The sequence below is a fragment of the Aquarana catesbeiana genome, linkage group LG02 (genome assembly GCF_042186555.1).
Source record: "Aquarana catesbeiana isolate 2022-GZ linkage group LG02, ASM4218655v1, whole genome shotgun sequence".
NCBI lineage: Eukaryota > Metazoa > Chordata > Amphibia > Anura > Ranidae > Aquarana > Aquarana catesbeiana.
In genome coordinates, this window is record NC_133325.1 from 420,294,950 (window position 1) to 420,322,029 (window position 27,080).

At 44.9% G+C, this 27,080-nt stretch overlaps 1 protein-coding gene across 2 annotated transcripts in view; it reads right to left on the reverse strand.

The window, feature by feature from the left end:
- The window catches only part of MACO1 (macoilin 1), a 105,737-nt gene that overhangs the window by 39,983 nt on the left and 38,674 nt on the right, over window positions 1–27,080 (reverse strand). Inside the window, exons 2-5 of one of the 2 annotated variants that reach the window (XM_073615458.1) lie at window positions 26,534–26,609; window positions 20,032–20,173; window positions 12,322–12,448; window positions 401–524 (exon numbers count right to left, since the gene is read on the reverse strand). In XM_073615458.1, the coding sequence (XP_073471559.1) occupies window positions 401–524; window positions 12,322–12,448; window positions 20,032–20,173; window positions 26,534–26,609 (469 nt within the window). The remainder of the gene's footprint in view (window positions 1–400; window positions 525–12,321; window positions 12,449–20,031; window positions 20,174–26,533; window positions 26,610–27,080) is intronic. The other variant, XM_073615459.1, reaches the window with a different exon arrangement.

Sequence of the window (27,080 nt, forward strand, 5' to 3'; positions counted from 1 at the left end):
GTCATACTCCCAAAAGTACAATACGAAAAAAATATACCGGCCTCTTTCGTCTATACTAATCTGCCTGCAGGAGAACTCTGCCACCCATTCCAATCAGAACACTCACTCCCCTAGAAAATGAAGTATACACCGAGTGATACTGAGTCTGGAAATTTGTCCTTTTTAAGTATGATATCGTCTCTTGTTAGGTGCGTCTCCTGCAGGCAGACCAGTGGCCCGGTAGACACTGCAGCAAAAACTGCAGCTCTCTTTATAGGGTCTCCCAATCCTCAACCATTTCAGGAACATACTTTTACCACTTTGGATTGCATACAAAAGAAAAATTCAGTTATCAATCGCTTAATGTTTATAATATAACATCAGAGAACAAATTAAAATCCTACAAGGAAAAACAATTTACCAGTGTGCAGCAAAGGGACGACATAGATCTACATGAAAATTCTTCAGGTCTTTAAACCTAATTGCTGCTTCAATATATACAAACAGTATCCACAGCGACACTGTAGGTAAACAAACTCCTCTTTCTAAAAAGAGAAAAAAAAATAGTTAGTTTTCCATATACTCTGTTGTCCTCGACAGCAATTCTTATTATCTACAACAAATGTATAAAGAAGCTATACTTGATATATTACAGGTAATCATACTGTGCCAACAATTTACATACTGTTCATTCACATCAGTTCCTGCCATCAAGGATCTTGCCGCCAAGGTCCCCATCTAACACATGCACACACACACTAGGGACAATTTAGAGAGGAGCAGATTAACCTACCGGCATGTCTGGAGTGTCAGAGTTCCTGGAGGAAACCCACTCAAGTACAGGGAGAACATACAAACTCCATGCAGAGGGTGTAACTAGGATCTGAACCAGGGACCCAATGCTGCAATGCACACATGCTAACACTTTACTACCCAGATATACTTTAACAGATTAAAGGAAACAGAACTCAAGGCTCATGTATTGTACTATACATTCTACATACACAGAATGAAATTTCAACAGGCTTAATAAAACCTATTGGATTCAAGAGGATGTTCAAATTATGTACACAAGTCTCACCATTGAAGTCAATGCTTATTTAACCCACAGTATCTTCCCCGTACTGAAATTAGGGCAATAAAGTGGAATCAAGCGTTAAAATAAATCATGGATATTAGCAGAAGGCGAGTCATGTTTAAGTGCACTGTAAGAAGAAGATGACTGCCAACATGTACCTTGCTAGTAGTTCAATTTTTATCCCCATAACCATTCCTTTTGTGAACACCAATGGCAGCCCTCAAAAATTCTACTTGCCTGCTCGCATTTTGCGAGTGGATTTTGAGGGCTGGTGAGCTATGGCTGCCTGGGAGAGAGCACCACCAGCAGCCAGAGTTGAATGGGAGTCCTTCTCCCAGCGATCAGAGGGGAAGAGAAAGGACAGCCGCCTGGATGGACAGAGAAAACAGCAATAACAGCTTTCAATTCACATTGCTGTGTTTCCCACTGCTCGCTGTCACATACAACCCCTCCTCCTGGTTCCGAGACTTTGCTAGACAGATCACCCATCAAATCCCGGGACGGGTGATCTGTCAAGCAAAGTTCCACAGCCAGGGCTGTATACACAGAATAAAATGAAATTTCAACAGGCTTCAACAGGCTTGATAAAACCTATTGGATTCAAGAGGATGTGCAACACATCAATTGAAATGAAAGCTGTTGCCGCTGTGTTCCCTGTGCTCTGATCATCTAGGCGGTTCTCTTGTTCCTCTCCTCCCCTGCACAGGTAGGCTGCGTGGTGGGCACAGGCTGGCTGCATTGGTGGGCACGGATAAAGTTGTTAATATTTATTTTTACAACTTAATTCTGCATAAAACATTTAGCCCGGGTTCACACCTATGCGAATTAGATGCGGCTTACACCGCATCTAATTCGCAGGACATTTTAAAATACATTCATATGAATGCATCTGGTTCACATATGTGCGTTGCATTCGCACTGCGCATTGCACAAAAAACGTGTGCGTTTTTTGGGCATTGCGGTGCGAACTACAAGCCTATTATCTCCTATGGGAACGCATCTGATTCGCAGATGCATTGCGTTCTGAACAAGGATTTTATCTTTCTCCTCACTACACCTCCCCCTCCCCCCCCCCCCCTCCCCCTCTCCCTGCTCTCTAATCCTGAGCAAAAACGCAATGAATCCGTTGAACAGGAGATTGTTATCTCCCCAGTGAAACCTGAGCTTCAATTCGCACCGCACAAGTGTGAAACCAGGCTCAAAGTGGCATTTTATGAGATAATTTGTGAGGGCGTGTTTCGGGGCGGGGCAACTGGTGGAGCGTAACCATTGAGGCCTGGCTAGTAGCTCAGGACTTGAAATTTTAAGCGCTGATCGATGGCGTTTTTAACCCTTTGGCTTATTAATGTAGTAGCTATTAGAGTTAAACGGCTTCTGCCAAAAAAGTCCAATGTCTGCTTAATCATAAAGCCAAAAGCCAGGAAGCTTCACTCTCCTGGTTGCAAGCTATAATGTTCAAACAGATAGGAAAAAACAGCCAACATGAGTTCCTTACAGAAAAAAAAAAAAATCAGGGAAAAACATTTTTTCATGCAGTGCAGGAAACTGCTTGTTTTCATCTAGGGCAGTGATGGCAAACCTTGGCACCCCAGATGTTTTGGACCTACATTTCTGATGATGCTCAACTACACCGCAGAGTGCATGAGCATCATGGGAAATGTAGTTCCAAAACATCTGGGGTACCAAGGTTCGCCATCACTGATCTATGGGATTGCAGAGCGGAGATATACTTACCCAATACTCGGACTGCAAGACCGGTCCTCACCACTCGTGCCCCCCACACGTTAGCAGTCTTGTATATGGACTGTTCCTGAGGTCATCACGCCCATAGACTGGCTCTGGACGTGAGGATGGCATAACAGACCACCACTGGACGTGGGAATGCGTGGCTTTCTGGAGGATCAAAGGCCCATGTATACAGCTTTCACCTGCGCCCCTAGACAAAAAGAGCAGTTACACCCATGCAGTGCGGGCAGAGCCCCACTGCATGGGAGAATATAATTCTCCTGGGACCTGTGACATGTCCAAGAAGGTTGTGGGCATGGGGGTCTGAACGGTATTCACACACAGTCATTTTTCTGAGCCCATTGTGCCCGTTGTTAATGCAGTGCCATCTAAAGGCCCGAAGATCGTGGGCATCAGTTGTAGTCTTGTCCCCTGCATGGAGAATTTTCTCCAGATTCTTGTAATCTTTTGATATTATGTACGGTGGATGATATTTAGTCTTTGCAATTTTAGCTTGAAGTAACATTCCGAAATTGTTTGACAATTTGTAGATGCAGATTTTCACTTATTCGTGAACCTCTGCCCATCTTTACTTTGGAGCCACTGACTCTCCAAAATGCTCTTTTTATACCCAATCATGTTACTGACCTGTTGCCAATTAACCCGAATAGTTGCAAAATATTCTTCCAGCTCTTTGTAAGTACCACTTTGCCAGCTTTTTGTTGCCCTGCCCCAACTTTTTTCCCAACATTTTGCAGCCATCAATTTCACAATTACCTTCAAATTTTCCTTAAATTAGTACATTTTCTCAGTTTACGGCCCATTGCACACTGGAAGTTTTTTATTTTTTTTAAACGTGCTCCCAGAGACATCTGGCTTTTTTCCCCCTGCCTCTAAAAGGCCCCTGCATATTAGCCTATGTGTCCACGCACAGATAGGTTTTAGGAGGAGTTTAGTGGCAGAGGAGGTTAAGGTAGGGAAAAAAAAAAAACAAAACACCAGTGCGACCAGGAGCAGCAGTTTTGGCAGAAAGAGCACTTGCAGTTTGTAAACAAGCGCTACCGCTAGACTTTTTTTAGCGCTCGAGTGTCAATACATTCAATAGGCAGAATAAATGGATACATTCAGTCAATACATTCAATAAGCAGATTTATTGTGGCCAATTAAATGCCCAAGCACGTTACACCTGTAAACGCGCCTAAATGCATTACACACACTTACAAGCATTCGAGAGAGATTTGCAAATCGTTGCATTCTGTTTCTATGTAGATTTTTACACAGCATCACAACTTTTTTGGAACTGGGTTAGAAACAGTTGTGTCATATTTAGTTTCATAGTAGGCAAGGTTGAAGACAATAGTCCATCCAGTTCAACCTGCATAGGTGTCGGTGTCTATTTCCCATATCCCTGTATGGTTTTCTTTAAGATGCACATCCAAGAGTCTCTTAAAAATATCAATATACTCCCTGCAGCCACTACCAATTGTGAGAGAGTGTTCCACATCCTTATTGCACATAAGCAATGCTAGCAATAAAAACGTTAAACAGCCTTAAGGGGACCTTGTGGCTATACAAAAGGTTTCTCAACAAAAGGTAGACTTGCAAAAGAACAGAAAAAATACTAACCACTGTGTTCCGCACTGCCCAACATGTTGAGCAGAAATTAGCCTCTGTAGCCCACTGGTAATCAGACACTTTGGGAGCACTGAACTTCTGGGTCACCACACAGAATTCACTGGTTCCACACTCCCAAAGTGTCTGCTACCCAGGGCCAGATTAAGAGCATCATGGGCCTGGTGCTGAGGATTTTGGTGGGCCTTTTTATGGAAACAAAATGAAAATGCAAACATTTTTTGCTAAAACAAACTAAATATACTCTCACCACTAATATCAGCCGTGCAGCCTCTGAGCAGCAGCAACACCACCTGCTATGCGGTCTCTCACTAACAGCAACATAGGGCGACCACATTTTTAAACTGCCATTCAGTAACATCCCCCCAAAAAAAGATGAGGGGGGATGTAGTCTTGGGATGGATGGGGAAATAGGTGGCGGGGGTGATTTTTCAGGCAAATGGCTGGTTAGCACTTAAAATCATCCTGACACTATGCTTGTTATGGCGCCAGGATGATCAAATTCCATTATTTCTATTACTACATTGTAAGATATAGTGAAATAGTTCAACTCACCATGATGCAGAATCAGTGGGAACCTGAGTGTCACTTGCCACCAGATGCAGCATTGTCACTTGCCACCATCGCCTGCCACCAAATGCAGCATGCCAGATGCCACCCATAGCCTGCCACCAGATACAGTGTGCCACTTGCCACCGCCCCCCTCTGACAACACAGGGGAAAGCCACAGGGAAGGTCCTGTGTGTCAGAGGGCGGGGTCACCAGGTGGCCCCGCCCTCCGTTATATAAGAAGTGTCAGAAGAACCGAAGCGTCACACGGCGGAACACTCCCACTGAGGCGGATCGTGTGGACGGAGCGGAGAAAAAGCCGGAGGAAGATGCGGGACAAGAAGAGCGGAGGAAGAAGATGGAGGAAGAAGAAAAACATCGAAGGAAGACCAGAAAAAAGAAGAAGAAGAAATTAAAGGACTTGTCAAAAACCGTCTCATGTGTTTAACCTTTTTATGAAATGGTAGGGGTACATTTGTACCCCATTACCAATTCACACGGGGGGGGGGGGGATCTGGGGGTCCCCCTTGTCCACAACCTCCGGGTAAGGGTTGTGGGGATGAGGCCCTTCTCCCCATCAACATGGGGACAAGGTGCTTTGGGGGGCTACCCCAAAGCACCCTCCCAATGTTGAGGGCATGTGGCCTGGTACAGTTCAGGAGGGGGCGCTCTCTCGTCTCCCCCCCTTTTCCTGCGGCCTGCCAGGTTGCGGGCTCGGATAAGGGTCTGGATTTTTGGGGGGACCCTACGCCATTTTTTTTTAAATTTGGCGCGGGGTTCCCCTTAACATCCATACCAGACCTGAAGGGCCTGGTAATGAATTTAGGGGGACCCCAACGCATTTTTTTTTTAAATTTTGGTTCAGGGTTCCCCTGTGGGGAAATTCCATGTTGGTTTTATCAATGAACTTTTATGTGTATTGCCAGACCGACAATTCATTATAGCCGGCGCTAGCGATAGTAGTTTTACATGACTTTTTCCTTTAGAAATGTAATTTTGCTGTAAGGCTGTTCTAAGCACGGGAAACATGCGCCCCTTTACAGGCATGCTATAGACACCCCCCAGGTACGAAATTTAAAGGAATATTACACTTTTATTGTTTCACTTTAAGCATTAAAATCACTGCTCCCGAAAAAACGTCCGTTTTTAAAACTTCTTTTTGCATTGATACATGTTCCTTGGGGCAGGACCCGGGTCCCCAAACACTCTGACAATAACTTGCATATAAGCCTTTAAAATGAGCACTTGATTATACATGTTCATGTCCCGTAGACTAACGGTGTTCGTGTGTTCTAACAAATTTTTTGCCTGTTCGCATGTTCTGAATGCGAATCAAACCGAGGGGTGTATGGCTCATCCCTAGCCACCAGACACAGTGTGCGACCTGCCACCAGACACAGTGTGCCACTTGCCACCCACAGCCTACCACCAGACACAGTGTGCCACTTGCCACCCACAGCCTACCACCAAACACAGTGTGCCACTTGCCACCCACAGCCTGCCGGTGTGCCACTTGCCACCCACAGCCTGCCACCAGACAGTGTGGCACTTGCCACCCACAGCCTGCCACCAGTGTGCCACTTGCCACCCACAGCCTGCCACCGAACACAGTGTGCCACTAGCCACCAAGTTCTACAGGGGGGTCGTGTGTGCAAGCCTTTGGGCTCACACTGGTGTGCTGCAGTCGGCCGCACTGCTTGTGCATCTGCAGTTTTAGCTTACAGTCCTATTGATATATCAGGTTACAGGTTTTGCTGCATTTTCTGACAGTGCGCCAAAGATAAAATGTAGCATGTAGGAATTTTGGTGCGCCTTCAGAAAATGCAGAAAAAACCCACAACCTAATAGAAATCAATAGGACTGTGGGTAAAACGCAGGAAAACTGGACACACCAGCAATGGGCCAAAACATAGCAAATCAGTGTGAACCCACCTAAAAGCACAAGGGACCAAGCACTACCACAGGCTGATGACAATTCTAAACACTTTGGCTACTGCTGGAGAAAAAAGTTAAAGCGGTTGTATAGTCAATTTTTAACTTTTACCTACAGGGAAGCCTATAATAAGGCTTACCTGTAGGTAAAAAAAAAATATATAGGAGATATTCCCCTTGCGATGAGCCGCTGACTGCAGCGGCGCATGCGCACAGGGGATTCTCGGCTGAAGGCCTGGCAGATGCCGGACCTTGCCGGAAAGAAATCTCCCGCGTGCATGCGCGGGAGTGACGACATCGCGGCTCCAGCCACTCACAGTGCTGGAGCCGCGATACCCAGAAGACACGCCGAGGCAACATGTCAGCTACCTCGGCGTGGACCAGGTAAGATACCGACGCCTCATTCTAAGGTAAGTATTTCATAAGGAGCTAGTATGCTCATTATGCCTTTTGCCTTACAGGTGTATTAAAAAAAAAAAAAAGTGTCAGCGGGTATACAACAGCTTTAAAAACGAGGGGAAGGGAGATAAGAGTCCAGTCACTTTGCTCATATTTGGATGGTCCCTGGAGGCTTATCACGCAGAGATATCCTGTTCACCTTCTATCTGCCAGTGTTCTGTTCATAATTTCCCACCCACAGGACTCCTTCACTGCACAGACCACAGAGGGGGATGGGAAAGGCAGAGCCGACTTAGCCTCTCCCATTTGTGTAGGGGGGACTGTGCACTGTGACATTGTAATAACCACAGTGAGCAAACAGATGCAGCCAGACACCCCTACAGTTACACACAGCTTCTCCTGTCCCATTAGAAGGTTATGGACAGGAGAAAATCGGGCTTATATTGCTGGCTGGGCAGGTTGATTTTAAGGCAGGGGCCTGGAGCTGCAGCTCCATCAGCCCCCATGTTAATCCGGCCCTGCTGCTACCTATCACAGTTCAGAGTATGATTTTCAGTGAACAGAACAATGTTCTGCAGAATGGGCAACAAGAGTAACCTATTTACTCTTTTAAAAGGTATAGCTTTTCCAGATAACTTTTGCATAGCAACAGTCACTTTAATAGTAAGTTTAAACCCAAGAACACACATTTTTTATAATGCAGCTTATTAGTCCATAAATGTGGCAACTATATTTGTTTTCTTTTTTTTCACTGTTAAACACATTCACTCAATTAAGGGCAGAGCAAGGGAAGGTCTCAGGGGTACCTTCCTCATGAGGCTGTGGAACAACCCCCCAAGGTGGGTCTATGCCCAGAAATATAAGGTCCCACAAATTCCTCCAGACATACCCTACCCTTTGACAGCAGATTCCTGAAGCTTGTGTGACCTGCTGACAATCCAGGGGGACACAAGCCCTCCAGTGATGTCTTCTGCCTTCCATGGAGATGAGGGAAAGCACCTAGGTGTGCAAACCTCCCTCTTGAACATGGAGAACACTGATGGAGTAGAGTCAGATTTCAAAGCATTGTCTTTGGGAGAGATAGTGCTGTGAGAGGCGTACGCTTAGTGACATCGAGCAAAGAGACCAGGTCTCTCTACCCGTAATGGGGGGGAAAAAAAAAAAAAAAGACTCCCACTCCTTCTCAGAGGGTTCTACCTGGGGCGGGAGGAAAAGACCACCCCAACCACCTGAAGAGACCGATGGTCCCACCAGGAACTACCTGACAGAGATAATATGAAGGTCTCTTGTGGAGCCCAGATTCCAGGTCATTAAATAGGAGAAGGGCAGAGAAAGCCTGAATGCCAACAAAAGGGAAGGTCATCTTACGCGGGGTTACCCTACACACCCTTGACTGGAGAAAGAGGGGTAGATTTCCTGACTGTTGACATGGGATCCAAAAGGTACAAAGTGAACAAATCTTTTTAGAGATGGCTAAGAATGAACATCCTTACCCACTATTAAGAGATAATTACTGATATCAGACACGAGAGGGCCCATCTGACTGATCCTTGCAATTGTTCGGTCCTACAGAAAGATGACAACTGCAAAGTATCCAAACAGCTGGCTCTTTACAGGAGATCAAACTATCCCACAATGGGGGAAGGGGGGTGGGGGCTAGAAGTAGAAAAGACGCATTAGCACAAGGCCAGGTCATAGTCTCTCTCCCCCCTCCGATGGGAGATCTTCAAGGACTGGGCCCCAGGCAAACCACTGCCTTGTACCTGTATAGCAAACGGTGGCTTTGCACACATTGCACTCTGTACACCGGGTCTAGTATAGTAGCAGCTTACAGGTCATCCTCGCTTCTGCCTTGACAAGGAGGTGCAGGTACAGAACAGTACAAAACTGAGAGGCATTGATACAGAGAGCTGAAACCCTCAGACGCAGTGGCTTGGTGCAGTTATTAGTCTTGATGGGAGAAATCCCTAAATCTATCATCTCTCCTACAGAGAAGCATTCATCACCTGAGGACAAAAGCAAAAAAACTGGAGGCACATGCACTACTGTGCAAAAGTTTTAGGCAGGTGTAAAAAAAAATCATATACATTAAGAATGCATCCATAAACAGAATTCATTACCGTAATGGAAAGCACATGAACAGAGGAGAAACAGAAATCAATATTTTATGTGACCACACTTTGCCTTCAAAACAGCATCAATTCTTCTAGGTACACTTGCACAGTTTTTGAAGTCAGCAGATAGGTTGTTCCGAACATCTTGGAGAACTAGCCACAGATCTTCTGTGGATGTAGGCTGACTCTTCATGTAATCCCAGACAGACTTGATGTTGAGATCAGGGCTTTGTGGGGGGGCGAACCAACAATTCCAGGACTCATCGCTGCTCTTTACACTGAAGATAGTTCCTAAAGACATTGACTGTACTGTATGTTTGGGGTCATTGTCCTGCTGCAGAATGAATTTGGGGCCAATCACATACTTCTGTGGTGGTATGGCATGATGGATAGGCATCTGCCTGCATTTCTCAGCATTGAGGACACCAATGATCCTGACCTAATCCTACAATCCCATTTGCAGAAATGGAGCCCCACACTTGCAATGAACCTCCACAATGCTTCACTTGCCTGCAGACGCTCATTGTATTGCTCTGAACAAACTGCCTTCTGCTACAGCCAAATATTTCAAAATTTGACTTATCAGTCCAGGACACCTGCTGCCATTTTTCTGCACCCCAGTTCCTATGTTTTCATGCATAGTTGAGTTGCTTAGCCATGTTTCCACATCAGATATATGGCTATTTGCCCTCAATTCTTCAATGAAAAACACTTCTGACCAGAATTCTCTGGACAGGTGGGTTTACACCAGTTCTGGCTAATGGCACTGCTGTACATCTTCCGATGTCAAAGAGATGCATGGTGTGTCTTTCATCATTGTTTCCATGGCTGACCACTGCATCTATGGTCCTCAACATTGCTCATTTCTCAGTGCCTTGTCAGTCAAAAGGATGCATGTTGTATCTTTCATCTGCTGTATTAAGATTCCATAGCTGACCACTGGATTGATGGTCCTCAACAATGCCCATTTCTCTGTGCTTCTTCAAAAGAGCTTGAACACCACATCTTGAAATCTGTCTGGGAAAGACCTTACTGTTTCAGTATAACTACCTTGCGTCCTGTTGCTGTATGACCTGTGACATGAAACCAACTTCCACAACCTCATCTTAGAAGAGTCTGGCTGTTCCTCACCCTGTTTTAAGCCTCCTACACAGCAGTATCAGTTACTTTTTGAAATGGATGAGGATTAGCACCTGATTGGTATAATTGGTTGATTATACACCTGATTCTAATCCTACAAAAATCGCTGACTTTGTGCATGTGTACAAAGTGTGCAAGTGTAAGAACTGATGCTGGTTTGATGAAAAAGATTGTCACACCAAATATTTACAGCAGTAAACTAGAGGTGGCAGGAAATGTAAACAGGCTCTCAGAGGTTTAAACAAAACAAGTAGCGGCCCACGTTTCAGCCCAACCAGCGTTACTCACTAAGTGAGTCTTCAAAGATAGTTTCATATCTGCGGCTGTGCTATGGGTCTACCTAAAAAACACTCTGCAGCCAACTAAAGGTCTGGAAACTGCCACAATGCAGAGCCCCGTACTTGAAGGTCAAGTTACTGGCTAGCCCTACATGTCCAATCCAAAGGCTAGTGCTGAGGAAGCACCAGTCCAAATAGCTGCTAGGTAGAGACCATCTCAAGCAACAACAAGCAAGGAATCTTTGACTAAAGTTGCAGAGGAAAAAGCTAGTAAGGGGGGAAAAAAAATAAAGGCTAGCAAAACATTTGACTTTACTCAGAGCTGATGAAAAGGCATCCAATCTCCCAGGACACTAGCAAAATGCTGGGGGAGAGGAGGGGTATTACAGAAACTGGCCTATCATGATTTTTCTGTTTGCCGATGTTTAAACCTCCTGAAGTCAGCAGTATAGCCCAACTATTAAAATTCTTGCATCTCTCAATGGACGATAAATACCTGTTGGTCCTGCCAGCAATACTGTGTGCTTCTAGCTTCATGCAAATTAAAATTCTATAACAAGGTGGTGTTCATGGTCCAAATAATGAGGGCATGCTACAGTGACAACGCTGCTCCCTGCATGTAGTACAGTGAGTCAGCGCTGTCTCCAAAAAAGTGGGTTAACTGGATTAGCCAGTGAAAAGGGAGACAAAAAAAAAGCCTGAAATTCACAAACTAATGCAATCACCATATCTTGTAAGCTGCAATGCATTTATGTTTTTGGGTTTTAGGTACACTTTAAAGTGATATTAAAGTCTTGTGTTTTTTAAATAACAAACATGTTATACTTACCTGCTGCTGTGTAGTAATTTTGTACAGCGTAGCCCAGATCCTCCTCTTAGGTTCCCCGCCCCTCCCTCACGCCCTTCCCCCCAGAGCAACCAGCTTGCTCTGGGGCACCCAAGCAGGCTAGATCCTAAGCCGTAGCTCCACATGTCCATTCACACACAGCTGCGGCTCAGCCCCGCCTTCTCCTGATTGGCTCACTGGCTGTGATTGGCTCCCACTGCTGCCCCAGCCAATGAGGAGTGATTCTCCAGAGGGCCGAGGCTCTCGTGCACATAGCTGGATCGAGATGGAGCTCAGGTGATTAGGAGGGGCTGAGCAAAGCAGCACACAGGTGATTTTACCTTCATGCATAAACGTAAAAACATTGAGCCTTTAGAAACTCTGACAGCAAACAAAGCTCTATAGGAAATCAAATGTATAATTTTCATATGAAAATTTCACAAGCACATGATTTGCATTGGCACAAAAATTAAAATCATTTTAGAAATAGTAATATGGAAACTTTCAGTGAAGGTTTGTAGGAAGAATTCAAATGAAAAAACACCAAGTTTAACTAGGAAAAAAAGTAAATTGTGCTAGCTTATCTGATGTGGGACTCTGCTGATAAAGATGCTAAACTTATTATTTTAAGCAAACGAGTTAAAAAAAAATAGTAAAAATAAGCCTTACCTGTATGCCATACATACTGTACCCATACATAGGTACTGGCTGCAAAAAACAGCCATTGCACTGGTATAAATAAGAGACATATTATATCCGACGTGAATGCTACACACACAAAAAATACTGAGAAGGCCTGAAATACAAAAAAAAAAAAAAATTAAAAAAAGTTAGCCAAGACAAAGGAGAATGCAGAGATACACGTTAAGAAAAATTCCACAGAAAACTAAATTCAAGGCACTGAGGCAATTGACCTTTCCAAATCAAATGAATTTTTTTTTTTTTTAGGTGGACTAATCTAAAAATTGAGATACCATGATATAACGTCTATTAGGCTCTGTACCCTGTTCATTCCAGTACAAAAAAATAAAAAAACATATACTTTTTTTAACCCCCAGTGAATCCCCCTCCCCCCCATTTGCTTCTTTTTGGTCTGTTTAATATATAGTTGAAAACATTTGGTTATTTCTGCTTGATAAGTGCAAAAAACACTGTTGGTCTTGTTAGACATTCGGAGCGGTCTTCAGCACACATTTTGTGTTATCGCAAAGCACAATCCTAGCTATCTTGACCTACTGAATACTTCAGACGATCATACACTATACAATCTGATTGTACAAACTCCTTTAGAGTTACCATCAAGAAGGGCCTGCCCGATTTGATATTACTTGAAAGGCCGTTTAGGTTTGTTCTTGTAGCTTTGGTGGCTATAAAGGAGAGTGTACATTCAGATTATAAAGTGTATGGCCAGCTTTAGCCTTTATATTGTGGAGTAGAAATGGGAGTAGAAATCCCAAACAGGGGAAAAGTTCTGACCTGAAAGGTGAACCCCAAAGAAGTCTATGGGAGCTGAATAAGAAGAATCAAAAATGCCCATTTTGATGGCTTATATGCAAGTAATTGGACATAAAAGGGGTATGGGGGTCCGGGTACTGCCCTGGGGGACATGTAAAATTGTGTACAAACAATTGTTTTTTCAGGAGCAGGGATTTTAATGATGCTTAAAGTGGTTGTAAACCCTTACAGACCACTTTTCCCTACAGGTAAGCCTATAATAAGGCTTACCTGTAGGTACTGGAAATATCTCCTAAACCTGCACGGAAAGGCCAGGAAAGGGAGGGGGGGGGGGGGGATGCTTGCTTTTGAGCCATGTTGATGGGGACAAGGGTCTCTTCCAGCCCCCTTGTGACATCACAGACCAGTGCATGCGGGGGTCAGCGACAGCAGGTGATGTTGCCAGGTGGCCCCACCCTTACCTATATAAGGGCTGTCAAACGGCAAAGGAGGCATTTTGCGGTCGGTTGTCAATGAGTGAAAGTTTTTTTTTTTTTCCGCAGGCAGTGTGAACAATGGATTTATATCGGGGGACACTTTTTATTTGTAATAAAGCAATTGTCAAAAACAGTTTATTACTTTGACACTTTTTTGGTGAATGGATAGACCCCCTGCCCACATACCCACACAACCACAGCCCAGGTTTGTGGGGAATAGACCCTCATCAACAGTAGAGTGGAGAAGGGTGAAACATGCCAAGATTTTTTTCTCTGAACTATTGGAGAAATTGTTCTTTACTTGTCCCAGAGATGCAACAGAAAGTTAGTAAAAGATATGTTTTTTAAAAGTCAGCAGTTACAGGATTTGTAGCTGCGGACTGTTAAATATTTGTTTACAGGGTGAAGATCCTCTTTAGGTCTTGACAGAGGGTATAACCGTTCTGCGCGCTATTCAAAACAGAGGGTGAATGTGTGAGGCAGTCTGACTTCTCACACTAGGATGTGTTGCACCAACAAGTGCATAGTAGCCCATTAATTTTGAACAAGCCGCAGCGCAAGATTAATCATTTCTAAGCCCCCTATGTTTTGTGTTGTGGTTCACTGTAGTGCAGGTGCATTCCTTATTTTGTTAGAGTACTATTTAAAATAAACGGCACAGCAACGTAAACTCTGCTTTTTTACTGTGTATAGCAATCATGTAGACAGGGAGTCTACAGTCAGTATGCACCAATAATGGTTAGAGAACGGCCTAAAGGAAACGGATTCGACTTTTAATAAGTTCAACAAATAAAAAAAGTTAGCTACCAGGTAACATTTTTTTAGGAATCATCCAGGGCAGCACTGAGAGAAGGCTTAAAAGGAAACCTCTTCCACCATTACAGATTTTTTAAAAAAAGCAACATACTCCTGAGCCTCAGTGATAACAGTCCCGAAGGAACAACATTGATATAACCACAAAATGCTAAATACAAACTCAAAATAGGAGCATAGGGAAGGGAAGCTATGCTGCCCTGGAAGATTCCAAGAAAATGATAACCAGGTAACCTCTGTTTTCTCACGTCATCTTCCAGGTCAGCAACTGAGATAATTAGAAAGAAATAACCTCTTAGGGTGAGGCTGTACTGGCTACAGGACCTATTCCATAAGGCTTTTTCCTAACAGGAGAGTAGGGCCATACAGGCGTGTCAAAACCACGTGTGAAAAATTGAACAAGGTGGCAGCTCTGTAGAACTCTTGAGGCAAACCCCTTCCCCTGTCAATACTGAGGCCAAAGACTTGTGAAATTACTTCTAAATACACCAAGAGGTTCTACTTCTAAAACTACATAAAGCAGCCTCTTCTTAAAGGGTAAGTTCATCTTTACAGTAAAATCTGTAAGGTGAACTTACACTGGACCCCCTTCCCCATTGCACCTGGTCCTGCTGTACCTGAAGCTGGCGATCTCCCACACTGACACATTGTATAGCCGCTTAATCAGCCTAGGGATCTGAAATCCTCCATGGCTTAATCTCCTAAAAACGTACCTTAAAGGTACGAATAGGAGGCATTCTATTTGGTCAACGCCGTCACATAGGTGGCGCCGACCAACCAGAACCCACACAGCCCATCCTGTCAGCGTTGGAGAGGAGAGAATGCCGCAAGGATTTCAAATCCCTGGACCGGTAAAGCAGCTATATGATGTCTCAGTGTGGGAGATCACCGGCCTCAGGTACAGCGGGACCGGGTGCGATGGGGAGGGGGGTCCAGTGTAAGTTCACCTTACAGATTTTCTGTAAAGGTAAACTTACACTTTAAAGTAAAATCTCAGGTTTCAGGAACCTATTACCGAAATCAATTCATCTGTGGGTAAAGGGAAAATGCCCCATGCACTGGAAGACCATAGGAACAATAATACCCCTTCAGTGGGGGTCAGAATGCACACCTAAAAATGGGCAAAAAAAAAAAAAACATTGCTGTAACGTGGCTTGGCCCGCCAGATGTCATTGGCCCTGGAACCACGGAGGCACCATCCAATGGGAGGCCAATCAGGCACAGCAAGAATAGAGATTTTGCTTTCTATCCTCGAATCGGTTTGAGAATGGGGAAAGATCTCCAATTCTTAAACCCTGACTACAGTAAGAACTATAGAGACTATTGGTATCATAGCATTCCACGATAGCTAAACTGACTTTCACTGCAAATCCTGATGTTGCCAAATAGCTACTTGGAGAACAGTCTAAACAAATAACGCCCTTGTCCATCAGTATATAAAAGGGATGAAAAGAGGAGCCATCTGATCACTATAGAAAAAAAATTACTCAGAAATTGCTAGATTGCCAATCAGGCACTAACCCATGCATTGGTATGTGGAGGTGTAGGATAGGGCCCTGGTAAATTAGAACTTTGTTGATTGGTAGTATCCTATGAGGAGTCTTGCACTGTCTTTGCAGCAGGCAATCCCAAATATTGAATATAGAGGGCTATAACAAAATGCTCACTTTTCCCCCTGCTTACACAGACCCTTGGGTCTGTACAGGAAGTAATGGGGAATTAGAAAAAACCTACACCCAAGAGAAAAGAAAAAGTTTCATGATGTGACATGTGCCTGGCCCTGGCCACTGTCTTTCCCTGTAGTGAACCGAGTTTAGGGACTTTCCGCATTTAGAAAAGGGATGGTCAGCATTCAGGATGACATCCCTTTATTAAATGCATGTACAAACCAGTAAAACAGCCTACGCGTTTCGGACGTTAGTCCTTAGTCATGCACCTTCCGCATTTACTTCCCAGCAGGCAGTTAACCACATAAGGTCAGCCATATAGCCGTTTTACTGCTACAGGGCAGCACCTCTGCACCGGATCACGTATATATACACACACACGCACGCGATTCGGCTCTTCCAGGTAGGGGGCGCGCATGCGTGTTGGCTAGCTTCCGATGTGATCATACACAACGGGAGCTGAGCAGCTGGTACCGTGGACTGGATGTCTACTGGCACCCACCGATCATCAAGCAGAGAGGTAGATTGGTGGTCTTCCGACAGGAGGGAAGAGCTGAAATTTGTATCCCTGAAAAATAGGGAATAAATTTATTCTCTTCCCCTAGTAAAAGCACCTCACAAGTATAGTAAAACACTGATTAGTCAGTTAACCCTTTGAGCGCCCCAATGTTAACCCCTTCTTCCCAGCCAGTGTCATTAGTACAGTGACAGTGCATTTTTTAGCACTGATAACTGTATTAGTGTCACTGGTCCCTAAAAAGTGTCAGTAGGTCTGCCGCAACATCGCAGTCCTGCTATAAGTCGCTGATCACCGCCATTACTAGTAAATATCATCCCATAGTTTGTAAACCAACTTTTGCGCAAATATATCAATATACGCTTATTGGGATTTTTTTTACAAAAAATTACGTAGCAGAATAAATTTTTCTTCAATTTTTTATTGGATTGGTTTTAAAGCAGAAAGTAAAAATAATTTCAAAACTGTCGTTTGTTTATAGTGCAAATATTAATTAAAAAAAACGTACAGGTGATCAAATACCACCAAGAGAAAGCTCTATTTGCGGAAAAAAAGGACATTTTATTTGGGTACAGAGTTGCATGACAGCACAATTGTCAGTTAAAGTAACGCAGTGCCGTATCGCAAAAGAAAATGGCCTGTCACGAGTGGGCGAGGGGTGGGATAAATCTTCCAGAGGTCAAGCGGTTAAAATCAGACAGCAACAACAGATGAGCTATTTACAGCTCTGCCATAACAATGCATAGTTAAAAAAAAAAAAAACTACATATGAGTGATATGCAACAACAGTTAGATTGTACATGCTTGCATATGCAATCACTGTCCCCACATCTGACTGCAGATGTCAGCTGTCCTGCCCAGTGTTTGAAGTCTGAGCCCCCTCCAGAACCCTGGGGCTTGTTTCAATATTGGTGTAAGTTGTGTAGATCACTACTCAAAATGTAACTTTAATCAGAAAATTAAGTCCTGCTAGATAACTTCAGGCTGGCCCCTTTTTGCAGGTATAGCATTAAACATAAGTGCCTATACTTTTAAAAATCCAGTAATACATTGTCTCACTCTGCTCTGTACATGCTCAACTGCTCTGCATTTTTAGGCACAGTTCTGAATTCATAGAGGCCGATCTGCTGACAGCCTACAGATTTACTGCTGTTCAGAGGCTCTGGGCTTCAGCAAAATGGCAGCCTCCAGCAAGAAAAACAGTAGAGATACAAAAAACAGTCACTTCCAGCGCTAATAGGTCTTCCAAGGTGTGGAGTAACAGATGTCAAATAAAATGGTGGTGGTGTGAAAGGTATATATGGTATCCAAAACTGGGTGGATGCTGCCTTCCTCAGATGTGGTAATCCAAAAGGAACTACAAAAAAAACAGAAATGGAAGGCGTGCACACCTAGTGCATTACCAAAGATAATTTAATAAAAAAAATGTTTTATATAAAAGTGGGTACTCACAAAATGCCATAAAAACAATGCATGGACATGCACAGAACACGGAGTACAGCTAAAGCGTTTCGGGGGGCGCACCCCCTTCCTCAGAGCTAGGCTATGCTGGATTTGATTGACAGCAGCGGATGCCAGTGGCTTCTCTGCTATTAACCTAATCAGGACACAAGACACCAGGTAGAGCTGGTGTGCTCATTCCCAGTCGGAGAAAGATCGGGGTCAGGTAAGTAAAACGGGGGCTCGGGGGGGGGGGGGATACCCCACAATAAGCAATATCTATGCAATTGATGCCTATGCCATCAGACAATGTGCATAATCACAGGACCTAGGTATAACCTGCCCTCTGCCTACTAAAATATTATACATCTATCCAGTGAAGACACTGAGGGAGTTCCAGGTGATAAAAAGCTAAGGTTATGCACACTAGCTGGTGTGTATAGTAGACACTTATAACCTATAATAGGTACGACTTCCACCCCCTAGACCTGAACATAGCCAAATGTTTAGATGGAATGGAAGCAAGTATGAGCCACCTTAATAACTACATTTTGCACAGACACTACCCTCAATACTTAGCAAAATAGTTGCATAGTTACGATGAAAAAACATTTTTCATCCTATTCGTCCAACAGATAAAAATACACTGAAGTAAGCCAGAGTACCTTTCTATAGTTCACTCAGATGAGAAAGCCAAAAAGTTATGTATGTTGGAAATTCAAAAGGTACATAACGCACCCGGGTCTCCCTGGTCTCCGAGATCGGAAAATACATTTGTGGCCCTTTTTGCGTGGCTTGCCCGTGGATCAGAAGTGCATCACCTCTGGAACAGGACTGGAGCCTTAACACCATATTGGAAGCCATGTATAGGGTGCCGTCATCTCGTGCATTGCATGAGCTGCAACTTCAGGTCAGAAAACCAGAGTTTGCTGGGGAAACTGCCATAGGGGATATACACTAAATGCCCAAAAAAAAAAAAACAAACATTGAGGCTTAGGAGTATGTTGCGCTTTTTTAAAAATGGTGGCTGATGCGTTTTCTGTATGTAGGTGGAGAAGCCTCTAAATGCAGTCCTGGAAAATTGAGAAATACAGATACCCTGCTAGGAACACTTTTCTTTTATAAGGACATTAGACAATACAATGTAAAAAAACTGAGGATTGCGAGAAAGTGAGATTTAGACCCCTTTACCACTGTTATAGTGGCGATATATCTACAGTAGATGTATGTATATAGATATATAGATAGATGTATAGATAGATATATACACACACTGCTCCCGCACTGCCCCAAAGATGCTGCTTGTAGGACTTTTTCCCGTCCTGCAAACGCACCGCCCCAGTGTGAAAGCACTCAGGCTTTCACTCTGGGTTGGCTTGAGAGGTGCTTTTCAGGCGCTATTCTTAGCGCTAAAAACACCTGAAAAGCGCCCCAGTGTGAAAGGGGTCTAAGGGCCTATTCACACTAGATGCGGTGCGAATTCGCTGCAAGACCTCAACATCGAAACCTGTTCATGCAAACTGATTGCGGAGTGTATATTAATGACGCCCCGCAATTAGTTTGCAAAACGCAGCACGATTTGCAGAATCGGATCCAATGGGTTTGAACATCCAACGCGATCCGTTCAAAGAAAAAAACATCTTGCACGAGTTTGGTCCGAATGCGATGCAAATTCAGCCAGTTTTTTACACCTAAATTTGCATCACGCAGACATCCCATGTGATCTGCACAGCAATGCAGTGCGAATCACATGCAATGTTTTTTGAACCGTATCTGGCAGGGGTACGTGGATTATAAAACGTCTGAGCAGAAAAGGTAATCTGTTTTAACTGCATGTTTAGCTATTTGTCAACACCCACACTTTAAATCATTAGCTAGAAAACACTGCTGGACATCAAGAACTATCCCCATCAGGAACAGCAGTGTTTTTTATATTAAAACACATTGCATTAATAATTTAGGAAAATGGCATCAAGTAATAGCAGTAACTGTAGGCCTAAAATATACATACCAAGCCTTGGTATCTGAAAGAATCATATACACTTCTGATGAAGAGCCAAAATGGCCACAGGTACTCGAATCTGAACTCTAGCACAAAGTCTGCTAGTAATACCAGAGCCCAGACGACCAAGAACTTCAGATACAGGAAGGTGCTGAAAAGAAAAAAAAAAAAAAACATTTTTTATAATTTTTATATACATATATAGGATTAAAGAGCAGTGGTCATCAACCCTGTCCTCAGGGCCCACTAACAGGCCAGTTTTTATGTATTACTTTGGGGAGATGGACTAGAATACTGCAATCACTGAGCAGCAAATGATATCACCTATGATGTATTTCAGTTATCTTGCAAAGCTGGCCTGTTAGTGGGCCCTGACGACAGGGTTGATGACCACTGTTAGAGTACTTATAGAGCATGGACAAACTCATTACATATACAAAAAAACTAAGTTAGAAATATCGTCACTGGTAAATCTAAGAGCCTTTCAGGACAACCTTGGAGACAGCGCTGCTCCACCCATTTTCCAGGAAACACATGCAGCCTTTAAAACCCTCCTCTTCCACCATGGCTTCAGTTATTGTGTGGTCTAAGACGTACTGGAAAATAAAGCACAGATAACCACCATGACAGACACTTAAAACCACTTCTAAGATAAACAAGGGAGGGAAGTAGTGGTTGTCCTGAAAGGCTCTTATAAATACTGTCAACAGTAAGTCTAACCAAGTCTTTCTCAAATCGCCTTTCAGGACAACCTTGGAGAGGATAACCGAGAAACTTACCCTAGGGTGGGACTACTGCCTGCAGTACCTTCTGCCGAAGGCTTGATCTGTGGCAGACAGCAAGTCCAACCTATAATTTCGGAGAAATGTTGAGTAGTTGTACCAAGTGGCAGCCTTGCAAATTTGTTCAGGGGTAGCACCGGCCCTTTCGGTCCAAGAAACTGCCGTTGATCTTGTAGAATGAGCAGCAATGCCTGAGGGGGCATTTCTCCCTTGGCCTTGTAGGCCTCCGTGATTGCCAATCTAAGCCTTCTGCCCAGCGTGCTTTTGGAAGCTTTCTCCCCTTGACATGAGCCTCACAAAGAGCGTTTTACCTTCTAAATTCTTTAGTGACTGTTAGAAAGAATAACAAACATCACCTATTGTCCAGTGTGTGAAAAGCTCTTCTGGATTAGCAGGAACTGAAAAGAAAGTGAAAAGGACTATTTCCTGTGAGCAGTAAAAGGTCAAAGAAACCTTGGGTAGGAACACTGGGTCTGTTTGAAGGATCACTGTCTGAAAAGACCTTCAGAAAAAAAAAAGGTTCTGTGACTGCCAGGGCCTAAAGCTCGCTGACACTTCTTGCCAACATGATGGGCTACCAGAAAAATTATTTTAAAACCAAGTTCTGTAGGATGCTTCCTGTAAGGGTTCAAACGGAGCTCCCGTGAGACCCTATAAAACAGACAAATCCCAACTGGGAAAAACTTTGGGGGCTACTGGCCTATTTTGTGCAAGTGCCCGAAAAAAAAAAAAGTTAAGACTTCTCTGGATAGTCCTCTCAAAAAAACTGATAGACCCATCTGGGTTTTCAGAGTGCTGGCTGCCAGCCCCTTCTCCAATCCATCATGGAGAAATTCTAAGACTGACATTAAACTTTTGACCTGGAGGCCCTTAGAAGTGCACCAGGAATTTAATTTTTTCAAAACTTTCAGGTATGGCCCAAGTTACTTTTCTACTGGAAAGTAGGGTCTTCACTAATTTACCAGACAGCCCCTTGGCTGTCAAAGTCTTCCTCAGAAACCAAGCAGTTAGATTTAATCGGTCTGCTTCCGGATGGTTCACTGACCCCTGCCTTAGCAGGTCCTTTTTGGGCGGCAGCATCCATGGGAGGTTCTGTGGCCAGGTTTAGTAGCGTCGAACCAGGGCCTTTTTGGCTAGAAGGGAATGACCGGGATCAGATTGGTATTTTCCTCCCTGAATTTCCTTAGAACCAGTGGAAACATGGGGAAAGGGGGGGAAAGGCGTAGCACAGCTGGTAATGCCACGAATGGGTGAAAGCATCTATGCCTGGTCTTCTCAGTGGAGAGAAGAACTTCTGTACTTTCAAGTTCTGTTGGCTGGCAAACAGATCTATTTGGAGGTTGCCCCCAAGCTTCAGTTTTTATCAAGAAAACTTCTTGGTTCAGACTCCACTTTGCTTCCACCAGTCACCTCCTGCTTAGTAGGTCTTCTAGCAGATTCTGGGATCCCTTCAGATGGACTGCTGACAATGAGGCCACATTCTCACATTCTGCTCTGCCCAGGTAAGTAGCTGACCGGCCAGCTCTAGGAGCACTCTGCTCCTGGTTCCTCTTTGTGTCAACACATAAGCTACTGCAGTTGTATTGTCTGAGAGAAACTGAACGTGTTGTCCCCTTACCACTTGTTGAAAAGCTAGGAGACCGAGAAAGATCGCCTTCAGTTGCCACCAATTTGAGGACTTTCGTGCTTCCGCTTTGGACCAGGCCCCCTGAGAGGTTTGACCGTCCAGGTGGGCACCTCAGCTCCAAGAACTCGCGTCTGTTAGATGTTTGTCTAGGGGAAAGACCCAGGAAAGACCTTTTGCCGGGTTGGTTGCATTCCTCCACCAGAGCGCCCGCTTTACGTTTGAAGTAAGTTTGATTTGTTTTTCTAGCAGCTCCTGGCGTGGCCATCTTTGTAATATATTAATCTGGGAGGGGTCTGGAATAGAATCTGGCCCACTGAATAGCTGGAATCGATGCCCTGAGAAGGCCTAAGACTGCCATGGCTGATCTGATTGACACAGAGGTTGGTCTGAACCTGTCTCACCGCAGATTGATCTTCTCCTTCTCCTGTGGCAGAAAAACTTTTTGAAGCACCAAGTTTATGGTATAGCCCAGGAACTTCATCTCCTGAGTGGGCTCTAGATTTGATTTTTCTAGATTCAAGAGCCACCCTAAGTCCTTGAAGTGAGCCTGAGACACCTGGAAATTTGTCAAGACTTTCTTTGGAGTCTGCAAAAAACAGGTCATCTAGATATCGGATGACTGAAAACCCTCTGAACTTCAGAGGTTCCTCCATCATCTTTGTAAAGATTCCGGGGGAGGATGAAAGTCCGAACGGCAGAGCTCCGAATTGGAGATGCCAGACTGAGGTCCCCAAGTTGAGGGCTAGACGTAGAAAGCATTGAGAAGCCTGAGTTATCAGGACATGTAAATAGGCGTTCCTTAGATTTAGGGATGCCATGAAACAGTCTAGAGTCAGTAATTTTGTGATTGAATGGTTCGTATCCATCCTGAAATGTTTGTAGCGGATCGATCTGCTCAGGATCTTTAAGTTCAGAATCAATCGCTACTTCCCCAAAGGCTACTTCACCAAGAAGATATGGGAATAGAAGCCTCGGCCTTCCTGACTTTTTGGGACCTGGATAATCACTTCTTGTTGAATCAGATCCTGCAGCAGGCTCATCTTTGCAGAAGCTTTTTCCTGATCCCTTGGCAGGGCCGTAACAGAATCTGCTCGGTGGGTGGCTCTGAAAACTCCAGACTATATCCCTGGGAGATGACGTTTTTTTCACAAACAGGCTTGTAGTTTTGTTCCACAGTAGGTGAAAGGCAGACAATCTTTAGGGGGCTGGTCTGGGGGAGATCTGAAGAGAACCCCTCTTCCCTTACCCCTTTGGAAGACCCAGCAGTTCTTGTTGATCCCCATTTTTGTGGGGCTGTTGAACAGCATGAAAATTCTTTTTGATCTGTTTGTTCTTGGAAGGGAAAGCATTTTCTTGTCGGCTGTCCTGTCCAAGACTGTTTCAAGGTCCAGACCAAAAAGAAGATCACCCGAGAAAGGTAAGCCGCACAGTTTAATCCTGGAAGCCGTGTCACCAGACCAAGTTTTTAGCCAGACAATACGTCTGGCTGAATTCACCAGCGATGACAATCTTGCTGGCATCTTAACTGATTCAGCAGATCCATCAGCTATGTACTTTACTGCCTTCAGTATCAATGGAAAGGATTTCAAAAGATCTTTCCGTGATGTGCCTATGTGGCTTTTCAGCTTCTCTACCCAGCATTTAAAGGTTCCTTGCGATAACCGTGGAAGCCATCGCAGGTTTCAGGCTGGCTGATGTGGAATCCCACGCTCTTTTCAGGAGGGAGTCCGCTCTTTTGTCCATCGCATACTTCAGCACCCCCATGTCCTCGAATGCTAGGTCTGTGCATTGGGAAACCTGCGAGAATGCAGCATTTAGTCATGGTTTATGCCATACCTCTGACTCCTTATCTGCGAAGGGGAACCTTCTCCTAAGGGTCTTGGAAAAGAAGGGGCCTCTCTCAGGGTCCTTCCATTCCTTCTTTACCATCTCCGGGAGGATTCTATGGACTGGGAATACTCCGTTTAGTGTCATCCAGTCCCTGGTACATTGTCGTGAACCTACAGTGGCACCTTCTCCTCCTGGATTTCAAGGGTAGTGTAGATCGCTCTCAGAAGGTCGTCCACTTCCTCCAAAGATAGCTTGTACCTAGAGGCTCGGCTATCGTCCTCCTCCTCGTCTGAATCCCTGAGGGAGGGAAGAGTACTTGCCCCCTCATTGCCTAAGTCCACAACCTCCACTGCTCTGGAGGAGGATGCCCTCGGGCTGGATGGCGATTGCTGGGGCTCAACCTGGACTGCCAGGCTCTGTACCAGCATGGAGTTAACTCAGTGAGCTTGTAAGTTCCGGTACTGAAGAGAACAAGTCCTTGTATTGCTGGGACATTTCCTCTTCAACCAAGTCCTTAATACAGGACCTACACATTGCCTTCTGCCATGAATCTCTAAAGGGGTTCTTGCAGGAGGGACATTTCCTCTGACTTGGTGGATTTGAATGCTTGGACTTTCCCAACGCTTTTTCCAGCAATGAGAAAAAATTAAACTCACCTTGGGCTCTAACTTACCAACCCCTAGTGCACAGCTAGACCACCAGACAAGAAGGAAACAGTGCCCCGAGCAGAGAAATCCCAACAACAACCACCCAGTCCACACTGCAAGGTCCGAGTGAAGTAACCTCTGACCGTGCAGCCAAGGGCTTCCTGCAGGGAGGATCCCACAAAGCAGCAAAACATAAGCCCATATGGATCAGAATAAAGGCACCACTGTACCCCTCTTTACCTGGGCCTGACCGGTGCTTGGGGCGCCTGCTTCCGCTGTGGCTTTCGGTCTTTCCTCCATCATTGGCAGAGATCGCAGTGGAGTACTGAGAAACCATCTGGTTTTTGAATTCTCCCGGTTTCGAAAGATGGAACCGTAGTCGACGGACCCACCCCTTAGTCTCTGTGTTCCAGGTGCTTGGAACCACTAGCGCCACGCCCCCACAGGAAGCCGCATCACCGGATATGCCGTCACCCGCCGGCCGGGGCCCGCAACATGCCGCTAACCAGCAGCGCCACCCGCCAGAGCCACGCCAGCGGACCCTGGGCACACAGACGCCACGCCTCCTGCAGGCCCTTGCATCCCCTGAGCTGGAGAAACCGGGGACTCCGGAACATCCCCTGCCTGTACTGGGAGGGATGCTAGGATGGTCACTGCAAAAGAAAAAGACAGAGGTAAGCCTACATCCTCCACCTTGGAGAGAGGGCAGCTCCCAGGTTTCAGTATGCGCTTCCACCATGGCGAAGGAAACACAATAACGAAAGCCAGGGAGAAGCAGGAGGGATTTAAAAGCTGCATATGTGTTTCCTGGAAAATGGGCAGAGCTGTGCTGTCTCCAAGGTTGTCCTGAAAGGCGATTTGAGAAAAAATTTCAAGGCACATACAGAAAATAAAGTATACCCAGAGTGGCTTGCAATTTAAAGCAGAGTTCCACCCGAAAGTGGAACAGCCACTTATTCATCTCCACCCCCCCCCCCACCCCCTCTCCCGGTGACACATTTTCTTCCCGTTTTAAAGACCTAGGGCTACACAAATTCTCCAACCCAGATATTGGATCCTAGCCATTTCAACCATTGCTATATTTCTCTGGATACATGTCACCTGGCTTAGCATTAATGGATGTGGCCCTGTTTGTTCATCCATGGTTTGTATTTTTTAAATCACTTACCTGCGATACTGCATCTGGACCCCATCGTCTCTAAGGGTGAGAACTGAGCAATCAAACACTGCTGATCGCTCAGTTCTCTGAGCCGTTCTGAGCAGAGAGCTGTGATGGTCAGTCATCACTAGAGCTCTGGGCTTTGGTGGGGGCGGAAGGGGCCGGCTCAGGCTCTCAGCAGCTAGCCGAGAGACTGAGCCAGGTGCCGGTCCAGGCTCCTGGGTGGATACTGACCATATGGTCACGATCTTTCCCCAGCCAGGACCGACTCTGACATCAGCAGGCTTCAGCAGAGTGAACTGTACTATTGGGATCCACAGGAGAAGTACAGCCAAACAAGCTTTAGCTGTACTTCTCCTTTAAATCTGAAAATACATTACAAGCATTCAGATAAACAATCTTGCAAACACCAACCCTAAATCTGGTTCATTTTTTTTAAATCTGCAGCTTTTATGAAAACACTCACTGATCCTGCAGCACTTCATGATGACAACTGTCTCCTTGACGCACTCCTGCACTGTCACTCTGGAAACCACAGGCAGCTGTGCAAACACATTGCAGAGGCATGGTCACTATTAGGAAGCCACTCTAGAGTACACAAACTGGGATGACACTGAGGAGGTCACTCAAACTTTATTAGACTAGAACTAAAGCACCTCCCCCATTTTGAACAGAATAAGGAAGAGTTATAAACCAGTGTTCCATTGGAGAAAATTTCCCTTCACTTCTTGTTCCAAATGTATGTCATAGGGACCCCCTCTATTATAACTAGGCACAACACACAGGGTAAATGTTTAATTAAAACAAAGCTTCTAAATACCTTATTACAGCTATCTTCAGGCCAATCACGTGACTCCCGGCCGCTCTCTTACTCCGATCCAGGGCTACTGCGGGAGGGGCCGAGATCTCGCTCCGACGTCAGCTGGGGAGGTCATATGGCCGCTCAGCCACTCCTGCAGTAGCCCTGGATTGGAGTAGGAGACGGACCGGGAGTCACGTGACCAGTCTTAGGA